The sequence below is a fragment of the Mobula birostris genome, chromosome 5 (assembly GCF_030028105.1).
Source record: "Mobula birostris isolate sMobBir1 chromosome 5, sMobBir1.hap1, whole genome shotgun sequence".
NCBI lineage: Eukaryota > Metazoa > Chordata > Chondrichthyes > Myliobatiformes > Myliobatidae > Mobula > Mobula birostris.
In genome coordinates this window covers 94,017,291-94,040,089 of record NC_092374.1, presented here as the reverse complement: position 1 = coordinate 94,040,089, position 22,799 = coordinate 94,017,291, and the positions used below count along the sequence as shown (strand labels likewise).

Genomic DNA, 22,799 nt, shown 5'->3' with positions numbered 1-22,799 from the left:
ATGTAAATATAGATAAAAATGCATTTCTGTAGTGGTTCAATTATAAGAGCAGTGCTATTGGGATTCGTTTCCTTCTTCTGCCGGAGATCTAACATGGTCCCAAGAAAGTTGAAGCTACCTCCTTTGCAGAATCAGTTTATGAAGACAGACAGAATCGGAGATTGACATTACCTCGTGAGCATAGGCTTTCCCAATCCCGTTGGTCACACCTGTAACAACAAGAAAAAATGGATTTAGGATGTATTTTACTGAAAACAGCACATTTTTAAAAATGCTTTCTCAAAGCACTCTGATAAAAACAAGAGATAAATATAGAACATTGGAGATAATCATTAGGCTTGTAGCGGTTACTTGAAAAGCAAATCAGAACTGTGAGAGACTGAGTTAGGGAAATAACACTGCTTGATGCACTTCTAAATAACTGAGTTCTAAGTCACAGACAGCTACTATCCTTTATTACAAAACCAGCAAAGACTAGCAACAAAGATGAATGATTAGAAAAGCAATAAAAAACTAATGAAAATCAAAACCAGCCGCTGGATGAACTTAGCAGATCAAGCAGCTTCTATAGAAGCAAAAGGATAGTCAACATTCTCGACACCGTGCATCAGAACTGAGTGTCCGGAGAGAATGTGGGCAGTATAAAGAGCTGAGAGGGACGGGTGAGTAATCGGTGGATGCCTTCCCTATCATTTTGAAAGATTTCAACCAAGCCAGCTTGAAAAAATCCCGAAATAACTATCACCAACATATCACCTGTAGGACCAGAGGAGCCAACACACTGGACTACAGTCATACTACCATCAAGAATACTTACTTTACTTCTACTTCCTGAGTGTAGGCAGAGACTGAAGACTACAGCACTGGTAGAGAGGACCAAGGAGGTATGGACAAAGGAGGTAGAGGAACCGTTACAGGACTGCTTTGAGGCAGTATTCAGAGATTCATCTTGCCATGAATGAATATGCCACAGTTGTCACTGACTTCTTTAAAACTTGTGTGGATGACTATGCCCACAAGAATATACTGCACATACCCAAATCAAAATCCATAAATGAACCAAGAGATCCATGGTCTGCTGAAACATAGATCAGTGGCATTCAGTCTGATGATGCCAGACTTTTGAAGAAGGCCAGGTACGACTTATGGAGGGGTATCTCAAGACCTAAAAGAACAATTCTGATTGAGGTTGGAGGTGGAATCAGATGCACGTAAATCCTGGCAGGGTTTGCTGGCCATTCCTTCCTACAAAGCAAAACCCAATATCATGAAGAGCAGCGATGCTTCACTATCACATGAGCTCAATGCCTTCTATGTCCGCCTTGAAAGGAAGAATAAAGCTGCAGCTCTGAGGATTTCTGCAGCACCCAGTGACCCTGTGATCTCTGTCTCAGAGGCCAATGTCAGGCCAATTTCAAGAGCGTGAACCCTCACAAGGCGACAGGCTCCAATGGAGTACCTGCTAAGGCTCTGAAAACCTGTGCCGACCAAATGGTGGACATGTTCAAAGATTTTTTTCAATCTCTTATTGCTAAAGTTGGAAGTTCCCACCTGCTTCAAAAGGGCGACAATCATACCAGAGCCCAAGAAAAACAGTGAACTGCCTGAACGACTATCATCCAGTAACACTCACATCTACGGTGATGAAGATTGAGAGGATGATTATGACTGGAATCAGTTCCTGCCTGGATCCACTGAAATTTACGTGTCGCCACGATAGGTCAACAGAGCTTGTGATCTCATTGGCTCTTCACACACCCTTGGATCACCTAGATAATTACTAATGTTCACGTCAGGGTGCTGTTTACTGACTTCAGCTCAGCGTTTAACACAATCATTCCTGCAGTTCTAATCAAAAACCTCCATGACCAGAGCCTCTGTACCTCCATCTGCAAATGGATCCTTGGCTTCCTCACCAGAAGTCCATAGTCTATGCGGATGGGAAGTAACATCTCCAACGCAATGATAACCACCACTAGTGCTCTTTTTCTCCATTATCTTCCCTTCTCCCATGTTAACAAAATGAATTATTCTTCCAGACCGACTTCTGCCACCATGTTGTGTTCTTTACACACACCGTGGGGTACTAAGAACAAACCATATTCTGGAAGAATTAAAACTAGAACGTTCATTTACAACAGCAAACAGCAAGCATGTCTTTAACATACAGTTTCTAGATCATTGTCATTTCTGCGCATGCTCCCTACTCTGTCCAATCACGTTCTTATACGTGACACGTGATATCACCACAGGTAGCACAATGCTGTACAGTGCCAGTGACTCAGGTTCAGTTCCTCTGCGGTACGTTCTCTCTGTGAACATGTGGGCTTCCTCCAGGTGCTCTGGTTTCCTCCTGCAGTCCACAGACTTACCAGTCTGTAAGTTAATTGTCCTGTGATTAGCCCAGAGACAAATGAGGGGTTGTTGGGTATTGGGGCTCGAAGGGCTGGAAAGGCCTGTTCCATGCTGTATCTCAATAAATACATATACTTACTGTAATTCAGCTTTTTATTATTATTTACTGCAGTGTACTGCTACCACTTACTAATGAGTAAACAAAGCTTTGATGTAACAAGTCAGATTCGTCACTGTTATTATATATCATATACCCCGGATCAAACACAAATGTAACCACAAGCAAAGTGCACTGGTGTAAGGAGGTCTGGTTTTATTTTGAGAGATACAACATGGTGACGGGCCCTTCCAACCCAACAGGCCCGTGCCACCCAATCACATTCGTGTGACCAGTTAACCTATTTTGGAGCGAGAGAGAAAACTGGAGTACCCACACAGTCATGGGAAGTAAATACAAATGCTTACAGATGGTGGCGGAATTGAACCTGGGTTGCTGGCACTGTAATAGCATTACCCTGGTGGGACGCACACTGGAGTATTTAAATGCACACCTCGGTGCAGACTGGAACCTTTATCTAGTGTCTTGACCATCTGGCCATACTACCAATAAAGTTGACTTTAAGATTCAAACATCAGGTTTATTTATTGAAACATACAGTGAAATGTCTCATTTGCATTAACAAACCACCACACCCGCAAGTGTCACCACATATTTTGGTGCCAACATAGTACGCCCACAATGTTTTGGAAGCAGAATGTTCTTTGCACAACCAATTTTTGAAGAAGAAATATTACACAAGCAAATATCACACATGGTGTATTTAATATAGGAAATATGTGTCGGTCATTTAGTTCTGGTTCCTTAAGATTGTTATAGCTGAAGGTGTTAATGGGGACAAGCTCCCACTACTTATTAAGTGCCCCCAATGGCGTACATCTCAAATAGCCTCTAACAACCAAGTCCGGCTCCTGGCCTTCACAGGTAGCTTAGCTACTAAGCCCAGTAGGATTGTTTCTACTAACAGGAGAAGGGGAAAAGCTAAGTTACTGGCACCTTCAACCCGGTTGCTTCGGGCAGATGGGGTTCGTCAGCCATGGTTGGCAGCTCGTCTTGGAGAAGGAAAATTCTTGTCTCAAATCTCGGCTGCCTTATGCCTATACCCACTCATGGGGAAGGCTTTGGGAGTAAACCCTGAGGAAAGATCCAGAGTTGGAGTCACTAAGCAGTCCTACATTGAGTTCAACACTGACTGGCAACTCCTGCCATATTGCTGGTGCCAAACTGTATCGGCCTCTGCCATTCCTTTGAGTTCATCAGATTCATGGAGAGGGGGACCTCGCTACAACCATGCTCGACCCCAATCAATGGAGGGCCGTATCTATTTCTTCTAACCTGCACTTTGCATGAACCCTCATCTGACCACTATCTGGAAATCAGACAGGATGGTGTACAAGCATATCAGTGTGATGCAATTAAAAGCTTTAGATAACTGTGAGTAACAGCTGTGTAGCGCTGGTCTTATCTCGTGTAACTGGTCGCCATACACTTTATGAGAAAATCAAATTACACGAGGTGCTAGTCGGCCGTCAGAAACTCTGGGTACAATAAGGAGGCAGTAAATAGAAAACACACACTCCTGGAGGTAAATTTTGTTTGCAAAAAGAAAAGCTATACAAATTATTGACTTGAGTAAGTACAATTCAAAATTCTAACCTTCAGTTTAGGTTTCAAATCTACCACATTCGTCTTTAACTACAATCAGTAAGATTCATTAGAATAACCTTTATTACTCCAATATCTCTAACTAATTAGATCTAGTGTTATTCCCTCTTTAAATGTTTACAGACTAAACTTTCCTTAGTCAGTTAGAAAACCAAATGAATTCCTATTCTTAAGTATTATAGTTAGCTTCAGTTTTCAGTTCCAGTCAGTATAATCACAAATTCAAAAATTATATATACAGACCAACCTTTCCTTAGTTAGTTAGTTAGAAAACCAGATGAATTCCTATTCTTAAGTATTATAGTCAGCTTCAGTTTTCAGTTTCAGTCAGTATAATAACAAATTCAAAAATTATATATATATACAGCTTAACTTTCACAATTCTCCAACATTACAACTTTTAGACAAATTAAATCCATTTAGTAACTTGTCAAGGTCTTTGCCAAAATAATCAGTTATTTCAGAAAATCAAATTCAGATCCTTCGAATGAAGATGAACTTTTACATCCAACCGTATTAAATCACTCTATGTCCTGACACATATCGATCCCGGCTAGTTCTTCGATGTTGGGTGGCTCGCCATCTTATGTCTTAGTTCGTTGGATGAAATAGTGGTTCATCCACGGAAAGTCGATTCACAACATTTACACAACAAAAACTGACTGGATCCCTTGGTATGATTTAACAGAACTAATTCCCGGTGACACGGTAGAGATCTTGGACACTCGTCTCTGCCGATATTGTCTCCTTATAGTTGCTGCTTGTTATAGCCGCAGCTTCAACAGATCTTTTATCGCTATCGTCTCTCCTCCAGGGATTTCATCCTGATGTTTTCAAGTAAGAAGGGTAGAGATACTCACTATTAATTCCACTTCTAACAGTTTATGTCTTTATTTTCTAATAGTTTGCTGCGGTTATCTCGCTTCCCCGCGCCTGCGCCAGCCACACTTCGTTCACGCTCCGCGTTTCCCCCGACTTCACTTTTTCTAAAAAAAATCGGTAAACTTCGTTTTCATCGCTCCACAAGTGGACCTTTCTAACATTACATTTTTGGGGTATTTAATTAACCTGGGTTACATTTGCGTTGGGCAAATAACTGTAAATTAGATATGCAGGCAAACATCGCAAAACAATTACAAATGATTATATCTACAACTTTGTGACCCGGGAAAGAAATGGCATTCTCAAGAGACGGCAACAGAACTTCAGCAAAACCAAAGCACAATCTTACCAGCCCATTCTCCAAAATATGTCAGGTCTATCTTCCAAAATTTGGAGAGAATATAAATCCTGATGCCAAACAGCAGTTTCCAAGTGTACTTCACCAAATAATAGAGGCATGTCATTGCCCCGATCAGCGCCAAGACTGAATTCCCGAAAATGTTTGTAAAAAGAAACATTTTCCAAAATAATCTCTGGAATGTTTAACGTCTATGCCTTCTCTGGTGTCTCTCTGTAGTTTACTTACAAAGTGAACAGAGTACAGATGCACAGTGAGCTTAAGCTTTGACCAGTTCTGATTAGACATTTCTATATGATTGGCAGTTCGGTCATGTAATCATTTGTTTGCTTTAACATAAATTAATTTGTGAACTTTCCGTCTCATTGAGATTACCTGACCAACCTGGGACACCTTCTTATTGGCTCTGGTCCAGGGCTACAACTGGCATTGTTCTGTGGTCTTTGCCCTCAGCCTTGTGCTTTCAACTCCGACTGTTTCAAACTGGTCGAACCAGATGACTGAGATACTGAGTCAAACAAGATTACAGATGGCTTCTCCTGCGAGCCTGCCAGCGTGTTGTGAGTGTTACATAAACCATATAAACTAATGGTCACTAACCTTTTTAAGCCCAAGGTCCCCTATCTCGACCTCAGTGAAGGGCAAGATCTACCGACTAAATCGTTTAGAGAAAAAACAGCTCAGATTGTTCTTCCAATTTGAGGCCTTCTATTTGGGCGAATTGTATTTGAATTACACAAAATACTTTTGTCAAACTTTCAAATTAATTCAAACAAGAAAACTCTGTACAGGCCATAGCTGTCTTTCTTTAAGAATATTACAATACTTCATACCTTTAATTCTAAGTTTCATTATTTAATTTTATTTCACACTAGAGCGGGAGAGATGAAAGAAGAGGACGATGGGCAAAGATTTCAGGAAGGCCGTCACTTTCATCAAAGAGGGAGCTAGCCTTTCGTAACCAAACAACCAAAGCCCAATCTGCTGCTAACGGCCAGGTCCTGGGAGATGAGGGTCAACGTGGGAAGGAGGTTGCAGTTCCCAGATATGGTGCACACAACCCCACGCCCGGACATTGTACTGTGGTCAAATGAAGACAAGAAAATAATTCTGGTTGAGTTGACTGTGCCGTGGGAGGAGGGAAGGGAAGAGGCCCACGAGAGAAAGGCCTTGAAGTACCAGCCCTTACTGCAGGAGTGTAAAGACAAGGCATGGCAGGCATAGTTGTTCCCTGTGGAGATTGGCTGCAGAGGTTTCCCAACGAAATCAGCATGGCGGTTGTTTTCAAATCTGGGCCTGGACGAAAGGAGCAAAAAACCAGCAGCTCGTAGGATGGAGGAAGAGGCAGAACGAGCTTCTTGCTGGATTTGGAGTAGGTGAGAGGAGGGGAGCTGGAAGCCAGGAGCAGACGGCAGTGATTTGGCCACCACTGCCGGCCCACCAACTGGAGAGTGTCATGGTTAAGGGTTGAAACACTCGGTGAAGGTTGGGAACCACCTGATGATATCTGCTCCTGGCTGAAGGCCACGTTAACCTTATAAGGTAACTAGAGAATGTACCCTAACAGGTGTATGTAACAAGTAATTTCTGGCTTGTACCAGTAGCTTCCAGGAAAGACTGGATTGCAACCGAGGAAGGTCAGTGATGCTGGGGAGACAGCTGACCACCAGGGAAGACTGGATGGCAACCGAGGAAGGTCAGTGACGCTGGAGAGACAGCTGATCTCCAGGAAAGACTGACATGGGCTCACAAGGCTAGCAACCTTGTGGGCAGTACTCACAAGAGGGCACCACTCAAGCTACGACTGAACACGAACAGCAATAGCCCCAGAGTCTCCGGAGAGGCGGGGAAGATGAGAGACTCCAGGATTGTCATACTGGCAACAGCCAGGACAGGAAACTCGACTACGAGGAAGCTAAAGCAAACAACACTGACTGGAGAGGAATTCACGGTAGGGTGTCATTGCGGGAAAGTCTGCAAAAACATCAGAGGGCTCAAACTACACCAGAGCAAGTCTAGATGTGGATCAATGGTGCCCAAGTGCAGCGCACAGACTTAGTCTCCGGTGAGATGAAGGAGAATTCCAGCCAGGAAGCACTCCACAGAGCTGAAGATCTCTCCGCACTTGAGTCGCCTCAGCACCGAACAACAGACCTAGTGAGTTCCTCTTCGTCTACCCCAATCCATTCGTCAAGGAAAGACAGGTTCAAATGGCCTGGATAGTCAGACAACGTCGCCTGGATGCAGTTCAATGATGATCTAGACGGCATCCTGGAAGTTGCCTTAGCAGGTCCAGTACACAGAAAGATCGACTCACTCACGGCCATAGCGTACAATCTAGCTAAGGAAATGGAGCAGAAACGCCAGCTGGAGTTACCGCGGGGCAGCCAAATAGGAGGGAAACGGAGATTTGTCACTTGAGAGGCGAGTTAAAGGCACTCAACAAGAGGTTTAAAACCAGCACACCGGCCGAAAAAGAAGGTATCAAGGACTTAACCAGTAAGCTGCGGGAAAAGCTGTGCAAACTCCGGAGGGCGGAACATCTGCGACAGCAAAGAAGGAAGAAAGAGAAAAGGCGAGCGCAGTTTGTGAGAGATCCATTCAGCTTCACCAGGACTCTTCTCGGCCAACAAAGATCTGGTATACTATCCAGCTCGAAGCCAGAGGTAGAGGAGTTCCTGCGGGAGGCACACAGCCACCCACGGAGGGGTCAGGGACTAGGGACCAATCGGGCTGTGCGTAGACCGGAAAATCCATCAATTGAGCTGAATGTGAAGGAGCCTACACAGCAGGAAATCCAGGACATCATCCGGAAACTTAAAGCATCAGCTGCCCCAGGCCCAAGCGGCATACCTTATAAGGTGTATAAGAAATGCCCAAAGCTTCTTCGGAGGCTGTGGAAGGTCATGAGAAAGATCTGGACCAAAGGTACTCTCCCAACAAGTTGGAAATTGGCAGAGGGATGCTTAATTCCAAAGAAAGAGGTTTCTTCCACAATGGCCCAGTTTAGGACAATTTCTCTCCTGGATGTGGAATGTAAGATTTTCTTTTCTGTGCTCGCATGAAGGCTGACTTCTTACATGACGCAGAACCGCCATATCAACGCATCCATCCAGAAAGGCAGTATTCCAGGCTTTTCGGGGTGTCTGGAGCACACCTCAATGATTAGCCATTTGATCCCTCAGGCCATGCAGAGAAAAAGGCGACCTAACAGTTGTCTGGTTAGACCTCGTGAACGCCTGCAGGTCTATTCCACATGACCTCAGCCTAGAAGGATTCGACCACTACTACATCCCAGTGGCTATTCGAGACATGATCACCAGCTACCTAGGAGGATTCAAACTCAGATTTACAACAGCCCATTTCACAACTAGTTGGCAGGACCTCCAGAAGGGGATTCCAACAGGGTGCACCATCTCCCCCATCCTATTTATTATGGGAATGAACCTTCTATTATCAGCAGCAGAACATGTAACCCGCGGCCCGATGCTGGAGTCAGGCATTGCTCGGCCGGCTCTACGAGGATTCATGGACGACATCACTACAACAACTGTGTCACATGTCCAAGCAAGATGGGTATAGGAAACCCTGAGTAATGTAGCCACTTGGGCGAGGATGTCCTTCAAGGCTAAGAAGTCCAGGTGCATGGTGATCAGAAAGGGCAAAGTTTCTAGCAAGTTTAGCCTCCAGGTTCAGGGTGAGGTCATCCCTTCCATCGAAGATAACCCAATAAAATGCTTGGGGAAGTGGTTTAGTGTGTCACTGACAGATGGGGCCAATGTCACCAATACTGTGAAGCAGACAGAGGAATGGCTGAAGAAGATTGACAAATCCGGACTTGCGGGTAAATTCAAGACCTGGCTGTACCAGTACGGCATTCTGCCCAGGCTTCTCTGGCTCTTCACACTTCATGAGTTCCCCATGACTGTCGTAGAGGACGTCGAGAGGAAAACCAACAAGCACCTGCAGAGATGGTTGGGAGTTCCCCCAAGCTTCTCTTCAGTGGGCCTTTAAATTCGTTCTGGGCAATTGCAGCTTCCCCTGTCATCTGTTGTGGAGGAATTCAAGGTGGCAAAATGCAGAGTTTTATTAAGCTTGAGAGATTCTAATGACGTCTTTGTAAAGCAAGCAGGCGTGACAACCAGATATGGGCGTAAGTGGGCAGCCAACGCAGTGTGGAGGAGGCAGTGTGTTCTCTGAAGCTGCGAGATATCATCGGCAACCCCTGTGTCGGGCGGCAAGTCCTCGGCTCAGTTCACTTCCAGAAGTGGGGATACGCAAGCATAAGGAACAGGCGAGACATGATACAGGCAGAAGTACGGATCCGTGAGGAAGAGAAGCGGATTTCAAAGGCAGTGGAACAAGGGTCCCAGGGTGCCTGGACAAATTTAGCAGTAAGCAGGTATCCTGAGAAGTCTTGACTAGGTGATTCAAGACTGTTCAAATATCATTTCCAGTACACAAGTGTAAAGGAGGATGAAGTAATTGTTACACTAGATCTGATGCAGCATATAAAAATAAGATAAGTAATACAACAAAAACACAATACATCTAAATACATGAAATTAATTCTATACTTTGTATTTACATAAAGTGATGCGATGTACAGTATGTCTCTATATAAAGTGACTCTGACAATGATGCTGGGGTAGGTTAATGGGTGCAGGTGTTAATCAGCTTTATTGTTAGGGGAAAGTAACCGAGTCTGGCGGTCCTGGTGTGGAAGGTACATAGCTCTTCTCCCTGATGGAAGTGGGACAAATGGTCCATGAGCAGGGTGAGTTTGATCCTTCATGATATGACTGGCCTTTTACCGGATATAGATGTAGATGAGATGTTATTTCCTCTTAGAGAATGTATAACTAGGAGGTCACATTTAATAAAAAGGAATTATTGATTTAAGGTGTAGATGAGGGATTCCAAATATGTTTATAGCCTGGAGTTATTTGAATTGATCAGAGGTTAGCAGAAGGTGTTTGAGAGCTGTCACGTGATCCGCAACAATGAATATATCAATCGAGTCAGGTTCGATAAAAACGATCAAACATTTATTAAACCCTGCTCAATATTAAAAAAACAAATAAACGAAAATCTTAACCGGAAGTAAACTGCTATGCGGCCATTTAACAAACCGCCACTCAGTACTAGTTCTTAAAGCGATAAATGCGAAAACACTTCTTAAAGTGGTAAATTCCAACGCAGTTCTTAGAATGGTAAATTCGAAAGTCCAGGAGATTTATACAGTCAATTAGGAGAGACTTTCCTGAAGTAAAGAATTCCTCGAAGACAGGACGTCACTGCTGATCCGAGCCGGAACCTGCCTTGTCCGCAGGATTCACGTCGACAGAAATAAAACAGTTTAAAGGCACTGACCTTTCCCTCTGAATACTAGATACTGCACAACCTTTTCTGCTGCTTTTAGCAGAAGCTATCTCATGCAGAATACACTTTCTTGAACAAATTCAATAATGGTCGATCCTATGCAAAACCACCAGACGACTCCTTCAGGTTCCCGTCTTCACTCTCCAATACTACTGAAAAGATACATCAACAAACCTGGCAGCGATTGGTTAAACTGCCGGCCCAACACTTTTGTACCTTACAATAGAACGTAAAACTCCATTTTAAATCAAAACTGTGTCATAAGGCAAACACTCAGCGGAGCGGAGTATCTGGCGGACGTTCTAACTGGAAAACTAACTGCGTCACCCCAGGGGTTTCCTTTTATACCCGAGGTGAACATGTCATCACGTGACCTAACATCGGCGGGAAAATTACATCAGGTGACCTCAAAAAGACCATTATATCATGGTCATAAGACAGTCACAAGGTATACATGGAGGTATGTAACAGAGCTTTTAATAGTGTTAGAAAGTATCAAGTGTTTTAACAGCTTAGGATCTTTTAACCAAAAGTGGTTAGAAACCCTGAGAACAATTTTAACCTAATGCACCCGGTATAACGTTAGTAAGGTATTTCAGTTAGTCTTTTCTTATGAACCTGACTTCAGGTTTTCATTTAGCTGGAGTATAAAAGAATTAGCTAACTCACTTTCTGTTTCAATTGGTTAGAATGTGTTGTGTTCAGAAAACCCACAACTGAAACACAACATACTGGACAGGGTTCTTTTTAACAGATGAAAATAAAAATGTTTTTTTTTCTTTTCAATACCTGAGCACCATTCAGTGTTTCAGGGTTATTTTATAATTGAGTCCAGCTCTTCCCACCCTTTAACACATGAATGTTGTCAAAGCATTTTGCAGTCTGAAATACTGGGTCATGTCATAAAATGTTTTGTAATTTTCAGAAGTGCTGTAGACTGAGAATTTTATTGCTTCCCTGTTAACTGCATTTGCCCATGATCACTCTCTTATCTAGTTTCACTTATCAAAGTTCAATGTAAATATACTATTAAATACATTAGCTTGAGATTTATTTTCTTCCCCGCATATAAAGGAGAGAAGAAATACAATAGAATATTATGAAAAATATTATACAGTGTATTCTGCTTAATTAGGACAAATTATGACCAGTACATTTTGGCCCAATTACTTTGCTGACCGAATTAGCAGAAGTTTATGGAAATAGTTAAAAGTGTATAAGAAGACACTACCATTTCACTGAGAATTAAATGATCTATTTCAATGAAATACAGAACAAGTTAGAACACTATCAATACTAGAGTCACCTAAGCCATTTAAACTGCCTACACCCATCAACCTGCACCCGGACCATAGCCCTCCATACCCCTACATGTACTTATTCAATCTTTGCTTAAGTGTTGAAATCGAGCTTGCATGCACCACATGTGCTGGCAGCTCCTTACACACTCTCCTGACCCTCTGAGTGAAGAAGTTTCCCCTCACATTCCCCTTAAACTTTTCACTTTTCACCCTTAACCCTTGACCTCTGGTTATAGTCCCATCCAACCTCAGTGAAAAAAGCCTGCTTGCATTTACCTCATATTTTTATGTCAAATCTCCTCTCAATCTTCTATGTTTCAAGAAATAAAGTTCTAACCTATTCAAGCAACACACATCAAAGTTGCTGGTGAACGCAGCAGGCCAGGCAGCATCTCCAGGAAGAAGTACAGTCAACGTTTCAGGCCAAGACCCTTCGTCAGGACTAACTGAAGGAAGGGTTAGTAAGAGATTTGAAAGTGGGAGGGGGAGGGGGAGGGGGAGATCCAAAATGATAGGAGAAGACAGGAGGGGGAGGGATGGAGCCAAGAGCTGGACAGGTGATTGGCAAAAGGGATACGAGAGGATCATGGGACAGGAGGTCCGGGAAGAAAGACAAGGTGGGGGGGAACCCAGAGGATGGGCAAGGGGTATAGTCAGAGGGACAGAGGGAGAAAAAGGAGAGTGAGAGAAAAAGAATGTGTATATAAATAAATAACAGATGGGGTACGAGGGGGAGGTAGGCATTAGCGGAAGTTAGAGAAGTCGATGTTTATGCCATCAGGTTGGAGGCTACCCAGACGGAATATAGGGTGTTGTTCCTCCAACCTCAGTGTGGCTTCATCTTTACAGTAGAGGAGGCCGTGGATAGACATGTCAGAATGGGAATGGGATGTGGAATTAAAATGTGTGGCCACTGGGTGATCCTGCTTTCTCTGCCGGACAGAGCATAGGTGTTCAGCAAAGCGGTCTCCCAGTCTGCGTCAGGTCTCGCCAATATATAGAAGGCCACATCGGGAGCACCGGACGCAGTATATCACCCCAGCCGACTCACAGGTGAAGTGTCGCCTCACCTGGAAGGACTGTTTGGAGCCTGAATGGTGGTAAGGGAGGAAGTGTAAAGGCATGTGTAGCACTTGTTCCGCTTAGAAGGATAAGTGCCAGGAGGGAGATCAGTGGGGAGGGACGGGGGGTACGAATGGACAAGGGAGTCGCGTAGGGAGCGATCCCTGCGGAAAGCAGAGAGAGGTGGGGAGGGAAAGATGTGCTTAGTGGTGGGATCCCGTTGGAGGTGGTGGAAGTTACGGAGAATAATACGTTGGACCCGGAGGCTGGTGGGGTGGTAGGTGAGGACCAGGGGAACCCTATTCCTACTGGGGTGGCAGGAGGATGGAGTGAGAGCAGATTTATGTGAAATGGGGGAGATGCGTTTGAGATCAGAGTTGATAGTGGAGGAAGGGAAGCCCCTTTCTTTAAAAAAGGAGGACATCTCCCTCGTTCTAGAATGAAAAGCCTGATAGCAGTTGCGGCGGAGATGGAGGAATTGCGAGAAGGGGATGAAAGTTCTAATCTATTCAATCTTTCTTTATAACTCAAGTCCTCCAAACCCAGCAACATCCAAGTAAATTTGCTCTGTACTCTTTCAACCTTCCTCCAGGCAGGTGATCAAAGCTGCAGACAATACTCCAAATTAGGCCTCACCAATGTCTAATACAACTTGAACATAACATCCCATCGCCTGTACTCAGTACTTTGATTTATGAAGCCCAATGTGGCAAATGCTTTTTGAACAACTCTATCTAACTATGACTCCACTTCCAATGAATTATGTACTTGTATTCCCAGATTTCTTTGTTCTGCCACACTCCTCAGTGCCCTACCATTCACTGTGCAAAATTTATCCTGGTTGGTCCTGTCATAGTGCAACCTTCACTTTTGTCTGCATTAAATTCCCTCTGCCATTTCTCAGTCCAATTTGCCAACAGGTCCAGGTCCCACTGCAAGCAATGATAGCCTTCCTCACTGCACTACACCTCCAATCTTGGTGTGGCCCAGTTAACCACATTATCATCCAGATCGTTGATACAAATGGCAAACAGCAGCAGACCCACCACCAATCCCTGTGGCATTGAACTAGTCACATGCCTCCAGTCGGAGAGGCAACCATCTGCCACCACTCTCTGGCTTCTCCACAAAGCCAATATTGAATCTAATTTGCTGCCTCATCTTGAATGCCGAGTGACTGAACCTTCTTGATCAACGGACCAAGCACACATGAGGGACCTTGTCAAATGCATTGCTAAAGTCCATCAAGACAAAATCCACTGCCTTGCCTTCACCAGCCTTACTTTTTTAGATTATGAGAACACTCAGTCCTCTTTTATTGTCATTTAGAAATGCATACATGCATTAAGAAATGATACAATGTTTCTCCGGAGTGATATAGAAACATAGAAACATAGAAAATAGGTGCAGGAGTAGGCCATTCGGCCCTTCGAGCCTGCACCGCCATTTATTATGATCATGGCTGATCATCCAACTCAGAACCCCGCCCCAGCCTTCCCTCCGTACCCCCTGACCCCCGTAGCCACAAGGGCCATATCTAACTCCCTCTTAAATATAGCCAATGAACTGGCCTCAACTGTTTCCTGTGACAGAGAATTCCACAGATTCACCACTCTCTGTGTGAAGAAGTTTTTCCTAATCTCGGTCCTAAAAGGCTTCCCCTCCATCCTCAAACTGTGACCCCTCGTTCTGGACTTCCCCAACATCGGGAACAATCTTCCTGCATCTAGCCTGTCCAATCCCTTTTGGATCTTATACGTTTCAATCAGATCCCCCCTCAATCTTCTAAATTCCAACGAGTACAAGCCCAGTTCATCCAGTCTTTCTTCATATGAAAGTCCTGCCATCCCAGGAATCAATCTGGTGAACCTCCTTTGTACTCCCTCTATGGCAACGATGTCTTTCCTCAGATTAGGGGACCAAAACTGCACACAATACTCCAGGTGTGGTCTCACCAAGGCCTTGTACAACTGCAGTAGTACCTCCTTGCTCCTGTACTCAAATCCTCTCGCTATAAATGCCAGCATACCATTCGCCTTTTTCACCGCCCGCTGTACCTGCATGCCCACTTTCAATGACTGGTGTATAATGACACCCAGGTCTCGTTGCACCTCCCCTTTTCCCAATCGGCCACCATTCAGATAATAATCTGTCTTCCTATTTTTGCCACCAAAGTGGATAACTTCACATTTATCCACATTAAATTGCATCTGCCATGTATTTGCCCACTCACCCAACCTATCCAAGTCACCCTGCATCCTCTTAGCATCCTCCTCACAGCTAACACTGCCACCCAGCTTCGTGTCATCCGCAAACTTGGAGATGCTGCATTTAATTCCCTCATCCAAGTCATTAATATATATTGTAAACAACTGGGGTCCCAGCACTGAGCCTTGCGGTACCCCACTAGTCACCGCCTGCCATTCTGAGAAGGTCCCGTTTATTCCCACTCTTTGCTTCCTGTCTGCTAACCAACTCTCCACCCACACCAATACCTTACCCCCAATACCGTGTGCTTTAAGTTTGCACACTAATCTCCTGTGTGGGACCTTGTCAAAAGCCTTTTGAAAATCCAAATATACCACATCCACTGGTTCTCCCTTATCCACTCTACTAGTTACATCCTCAAAAAATTCTATGAGATTCGTCAGACATGATTTTCCTTTCACAAATCCATGCTGACTTTGTCCGATGATTTCACCGCTTTCCAAATGTGCTGTTGTCACATCTTTGATAACTGACTCCAGCAGTTTCCCCACCACCGACGTTAGGCTAACCGGTCTATAATTCCCCGGTTTCTCTCTCCCTCCTTTTTTAAAAAGTGGGGTTACATTAGCCACCCTCCAATCCTCAGGAACTAGTCCAGAATCTAACGAGTTTTGAAAAATTATCACTAATGCATCCACTATTTCTTGGGCTACTTCCTTAAGCACCCTGGGATGCAGACCATCTGGCCCTGGGGATTTATCTGCCTTCAATCCCTTCAATTTACCTAACACCACTTCCCTACTAACATGTATTTCGCTCAGTTCCTCCATCTCACTGGACCCTCTGTCCCCTACTATTTCTGGAAGATTATTTATGTCCTCCTTAGTGAAGACAGAACCAAAGTAATTATTCAATTGGTCTGCCATGTCCTTGCTCCCCATAATCAATTCACCTGTTTCTGTCTGCAGGGGACCTACATTTGTCTTTACCAGTCTTTTCCTTTTTACATATCTATAAAAGCCTTTACAGTCCGTTTTTATGTTTCCTGCCAGTTTTCTCTCATAATCTTTTTTCCCCTTCCTAATTAAGCCCTTTGTCCTCCTCTGCTGAACTCTGAATTTCTCCCAGTCCTCAGGTGAGCCACTTTCTCTGGCTAATTTGTATGCTTCTTCTTTGGAATTGATACTATCCCTAATTTCTCTTGTCAGCCACGGGTGGGGTGCACTACCTTCCTTGATTTATTCTTTTGCCAAACTGGGATGAACAATTGTTGTAGTTCATCCATGCAACCTTTAAATGCTTGCCATTGCATATCACAGAAAACAGGACAGACCAAAGACTAACACTGACAGAACCACATAATTATAACATATAGTTACAGCAGTGCAAAGCAATACCATAATTTGATAAAGAACAGACCATGGCAACAGTAAAAAAAAGTCTCAAAGTCCCGAGTCCCCGATAGCAGGCAGCAAAAGGGAGAAACTCCCTGTCATAAACCTCTAGGCACCGTCAACTTGCCGATACCTTGGAAGCAGCCGACCCTGAGTCCATCCGTCCGAAAACTCCGACCGTCTGAGCAGCCTCTCCGATACAGCCTCCCAAGCGCCATCCTCTGCCGAGCGCCTTTGACCTCTCCCCGGCCACTGAAACACGCAAAGCCGAGGATTTGGGGTCTTCAGCTCCAGAGATTCCGGTTACCACACAGCCGCAGCGGCAGCGAAGCAGGTATTTCAGAAGTTTTCCAGACGTTCCGCTGTGCTCTCACATCTGCCTCCATTAAATCAGGATTGTGCACGGTCCCCTACTTGACAGATAACAGACATCATCACCGAAGTGCCCATGCACGCTGGTAACTGGTAACATTGTAGCGGTGTGCTGCACAGAGCGCTAGAATGACCACACGGAGTCGGTGAGTTGGAATTGCGATAAAGAGATTTATTCAAACTTCGCGGCCTGCTTTAAAACCTTCCCGTTCCCGCCCTCCCTGGGCGGGACTGCCGTGGGGAATGCATATTCCCAGACCCTCCCGCGAACGGGATTTTCCCCCTGCTGGTGAAGATGGCCTGGCGCCCGTTTTGGGGCCGGCCCTTTGCCTGCGCGCGCTGTTTCGTGAGCCGGTTCGTGGGTGCTAGAAAATGGGTCGCCACATAACCCCCCACCCCAGAACTGGCGATACCTCCCCCAATATCCACAGTCTGGATTGTCCTCTGTTTGGGGGTCTGTCCCTGCACCGCGGTGCCTGAGTCTGGACCTGCTGCACCAAGTCCACATGGGCCGGTTTGAGTCGGTCCACCGTGAAAACCTCCTCTCTCCCCCCAATGTCCAGCACGAATGTGGACCCATTGTTCCTGTTCACTTTAAACGGCCCCTCGTTGGGCCGCTGTAGCGGTGCCCGGTGTCTGCCCCGTCGTACAAAAAGAAACTTACAGTTCTGCAGGTCTTTGGGTACGTAGGTCGGGCTCTGTCCGTGCTGTGAAGTGGGTATGGGGGCTAGGTTACCGAGCGTCTCCCGTAGTCTGTCCAGGACTGCTGTGGGTTCTTCCTCTTGCCCCCTTGGGGCTGGTATGAACTCTCCTGGGACGACCAGGTGTGCGCTGTACGCCGATGAGGTGTGCAGATCCTCTTCGGGCGCCTTGCGGATTCCGAGCAGGACCCAGGGAAGCTCGTCCACCCAGTTTGGCCCTTCCAGGCGGGCCATGAGAGCGGACTTCAGGTGACGGTGGAAACGCTCCACTAGTCTGTTCGACTATGGGTGGTAGGCAGTTGTGTGGTGTAGCTGCGATCCTAAAAGGCTGGCCATAGCCGACCACAGGCTGGAGGTGAACTGGGCGCCCCTGTCGGAGGTAATGTGGGCCGGTACCCCAAAGCGGGCTACCCAGGTTGCGATCAGTGCTCGGGCGCAGGATTCGGAGGTGGTGTCGGTGAGCGGGACTGCCTCTGGCCATCTGGTGAACCGGTCTATCATAGTTAGGAGGTACCGCGCTCCTCGTGACACTGGCAGGGGCCCCACGATATCCACATGAATGTGGTCGAACCTCCGGCGGGTGGGTTCGAACTGCTGCGGCGGAGCCTTGGTGTGCCGCTGCACCTTGGCCGTTTGGCACTGCATGCACGTTTTGGCCCATTCACTGACCTGTTTACGCAGCACATGCCACACGAACCTGTTGGCGACCAGCCGGACGGTTGTCCTGATGGAAGGGTGCGCTAAGTTGTGAATGGATTCGGAAATCCGCCGGCGCCAGGCTGCTGGGACGACGGGGTGGGGTTGGCCGGTAGCTACGTCACATAGTAGGGTCCTCTCACCTGGGCCTACGGGGAGCTCTTGGAGCTGCAAACCGGAGCCTGCAGTCCTATAACTGGGGATCTCAGCGTCTGCCTGCTGTGCCTCTGCCAGCGCTGCATAGTCCACCCCCTGGGACAGGGCCTGTATGGTAGGTCTGGATAGTGCGTCCGCCACGCCGTTGTCCTTCTCCGAGACATGCCGGATGTCCATCGTGTACTCGGAGATGTAGGACAGATGTCACTGCTGGCGGGACGGCCAGGGGTCAGACACCTTCGTGAATGCAAAGGTAGGCGGTTTGTGGTATGTGAACGCAGTGAAGGGCCTACCTTCTAAGAAGTACCTGAAATGTCGGATTGCCAGGTATAGTGCCAATAGCTCCTGGTCGAAAGCACTGTATTTGAGTTCGGGTGGTCGTAGATGTTTGCTGAAGAACGCCAGGGGTTGCCAGTGACCCTGGATGAGTTGTTCCAGCACTCCACTGACTGCTGTGTTGGATGCGTCCACCATGAGGGCAGTAGGAACGTCCGTTCTGGGGTGCACTAGCATCGCGGCGTTTGCCAAGGCTTCTTTGGTTTTAATGAAAGCGGCTGCGGCCTCTTCGTCCCAGGTAATGTCTTTGCCCTTACCCGACATCAGAGTGAACAGGGGGCGCATGGTTTGGGCTGCTGAGGGGAGGAAACGGTGGTCGAAATTTACCATACCCATGAATTCCTGCAGGCCTTTGATTGTGTTGGGTCGGGGGAAGTGGCGGACCGCGTTTACCTTGGCGGGCAGAGGGGCTGCCCCGTCTTTAGTAATCCTGTGGCCCAGGAAGTCGATGGTGTCGAGTCCGAACTGGCATTTGGCTGGGTTGATTGTAAGGCCGAATTCACTCAGGCAAGAGTAGAGTTGACGGAGGTGGGACAGATGCTCCTGACGACGGCTGCTGGCTATGAGGATGTCGTCCAAATAGATGAATGCAAAGTCCAGGTCGCGTCCATTAGCCGCTGGAATGTCTGTGCGGCATTCTTTAGACCAAACGGCATTCGGAGGAATTCGAAAAGTCCAAATGGGGTGATGAGTGCTGTTTTGGGGATGTCGTCCGGATGTACCGGGATTTGATGGTATCCCCGGACGAAGTCTACCTTGGAAAAGATCCTTGCGCCATGTAGGTTTACTGCAAAGTCTTGAATGTGTGGCACAGTGTAGCGGTCTGGCGTTGTAGCCTAGTTCAGTCTGCGGTAGTTATCGCATGGTCTCCAGCTCTCCGTTGCCTTGGGCACCATGTGCAGGGGGGAGGCCCATGGGCTGTCGGACCATCGTATGATCCCCAATTCCTCCATCTTCTTGAACTCCTCCTTCGCCGGTCGGAGCTTGTCCGAGGGTAGCCTTCGAGCACGGGCGTGGAGGGGTGGTCCCTGGGTCGGGATGTGCTGCTGTACTCCGTGACTGGGCGTGGCTGCCGTGAACTGCGGTGTCAGTACTGATGGGAAATCCGCCAGGACCCTGGTGAATTCATCGTTGGACAGCGTGAGGGAGTCCAGGTGTGGGGCTGGCAACTTTGCTTCACTCAGGGAGAACGCTTGAAAAGTCTTGGCTTCCCTTGCAGGTCGACCAGCAGGCTGTGGGCTCGCAGAAAATCCGCCCCCAGGAGTGGTTGGGCCACGGTGGCCACTGTGAAGTCCCACGTGAACCGGCTGGAACTGAACTGTAGCCGCACCGTGCGGGTGCCGTAGGTTCGTATTGTGCTGCCATTTGCGGCACTCAGGGTGGGCCCCGGTTCTCTGTTGTGGGTGTCGTAACTCATTGGAGGTAAAACGCTGATCTCCGTTCCGGTGTCGACCGAAAAGCGGCGTCCCGACTGCTTGTCCCAGACATATAGGAGGCTGTCCTAATGGCCAGCCGCCGTAGCAATCGGCGGCGGCTGGGCCTTGGCGTTTCCCGGGAATTTGCAGGGTGGTCTACAGCGGCGGGCCTCTGTGCCGCACCGCTGGTGGTAGAAGCTCCATTGTTTGTTGGACTCTGCTGCCGGGCCTGGTCTGGTCTGTCGTTGGGCACGCGGCTTGGTGATCTGTGCGACGGATGCCCCTCTCTCCTTCTTGGCATTCCACAACACATCTGCTCGGGCCGCCACCTCCCGGGGGTCGCTGAAATCTGTGTCGAACAGCAGCAGGCGTGTGTCCTCGGGCAGTTGCTCTAGGAACGCTTGCTCAAACATGAGGCAGGGTTTGTGTCCTTCAGCCAGGGCCAGCATTTTGTTCATTAATGCCGACGGTGGCCTGTCTCCCAAACTATCCAGGTGCATTAAGCGGCGTGCTCGTTCAAAAGTCCTTATGAGCAGGGCTTTGAATGCTGTGTATTTGCCGTTCTCCGGGGGCGACTGTATAAACCACTCAACTTGTGCAGCAGTCTCTTGGTCGAGAGAGCTCAGCACGTTGTAGTAGCGAGTGGACTCCGAGGTTACCTGCAGAATGTGGAATTGTGCTTCTGCCTGTTCCAACCACAGACGGGGTCTCAGCTGCCAAAAGCTTGGCAGTTGTAATGAAACTGCGTGAACAGATGCGGCATCGGTCATCACTGGCCCAAATATCGTTTGGGCCGTCAGGGTCACCAAATGTAGCGGTGTGCTACCCACAGCGCTAGAATAACCACACGGAGTCGGTGAGTTGGAGTTGCGCTAAAGAGATTTATTCAAACTTCGCGGCCTGCTTTAAAGCCTTCCCGTTCCCGCCCTCCCTGGGTGGGACTGCTGTGGGGAATGCATATTCCCAGACCCTTTCCGCGCGCGGGATTTTCCCCCTGCTGGTGAAGATGGCCTGGCGCCCATTTTGGGGCCGGCCCTCTGCCTGCGCGCGCTGTTTCGTGAGCCGGTTCGTGGGTGCTAGAAAATGGGTCGCCACAACATCCTTGAAAAACCATAGGATTGGTTAGATATTACCTACCATGCACGAAGCTATGCTGACTATCCTTAATCTGTCCGTGTCTATCCAATTACTTATATATACGGTCCCTTAGAATGCCTTCAATAACTCTCAATATTGATGTCAAGCTTACCAGCCATCATTTCTTGTTTATATTTGGAACCTTTGTAAACAACGGAACAATGTTGGCTATCCTCTAACCCTTTTGTACCTCACCTGTCACTAAGGATGATTTAAATATCTTTCCTAGGACTGCGAAAATTTCTGTACATTCCTCCTGCAGGATCCAAGAGAACACCTTGTTAGGCCACCCTAATTTGCCTCAGGACAGCAAAAACCTCCTCCTCTGTAATCTGTATAGGGTCCATGAAGTCGATGGTGCTTTGCCTCACGATAGACAGTGTCCGTCTGATCATTAAATCAAACGTTGCAGTGAAGAATGGGTGAACCCAAACACAGGACACTGACACAAAGGTAGCGTAATCAGGAGAGTGTTTATAATGCTTGCAGGGAAGGCGGGACAGTGAGGATTAGGCAGAGGAAAGCCGAGGAGTGAGTGAGGCTGGATTGGGGATCGAACCGTGTCGCTACAGTGAGAACGCGGCGTTTAACCACTGAGCCAGCGGAGAGTGTAGACGGAAGGCAGGATGAGGCAGGGCAGCAATGCGGACACGGGGATGAGTGTGGCTGGGGGGGGAATGGCAGGTGGCATGCCATGGTCCTGTTAACGTGGGGAGACAGAGTTAACACAGGCAAACAACAGGACGGAAACAAAACGTAGATTACACAAGTCTAAGCGGCCGAGAGACATGGTTAACACAGGCAAACGGAATTTAGAATACAGAATTCTAAGCGGCTGAGAGACAGACTTAACACAGGCAAACAGCGCGGATGAACGGAAGAGCAGGGGGCAGGCAAAACTTTTCATGACAGTGTGTTGCTGGAGCTGAACGGCAAACAGGAGACAGGCAGCAGGCAACACTTATCTTGACACGGAGCGTTAAACGGAAAGGCAAACAGCAGGCAACCCTTATCTTGACACGGAGTGGCAAATGGAAAGACCAACAACAGGCAATACTTATCTTGACACAGAGAGACAGAGTTGCCCAGGTAAACCTCGGTACTGAAGTAAAACTTAGAATACACCATTCTAAGCGGCCAGGAACGTGAATTACCATACTGGCTGAAGCAATGGTCTGGCCATGAGTGGATGCAAAGCCAAGGTTTTTATGCTGCAGGTTTAGGTGAGAATCAGGTGTCGCAATCAAGGAACCCAGGAGAACATGGGGAAAAGGGAATTAGGAGAATAAGAGGAATTAACGGTCGGGACCGTGAGATCAAA

The 22,799-nt window shown here is 47.1% G+C and overlaps 1 protein-coding gene across 1 annotated transcript in view; it reads right to left on the bottom strand.

Annotated features, from left to right (window-relative positions):
• The window catches only part of LOC140198382 (very-long-chain 3-oxoacyl-CoA reductase-B-like), a 117,058-nt gene extending 111,580 nt beyond the window's left edge, over positions 1–5,478 (bottom strand). The window contains exons 1-2 of the mRNA XM_072259478.1: positions 5,312–5,478; positions 172–220 (exon numbers count right to left, since the gene is read on the bottom strand). Coding sequence (XP_072115579.1) covers positions 172–220; positions 5,312–5,478 — 216 coding nt within the window. The remainder of the gene's footprint in view (positions 1–171; positions 221–5,311) is intronic.
• Positions 5,479–22,799: the final 17,321 nt, after the last annotated feature.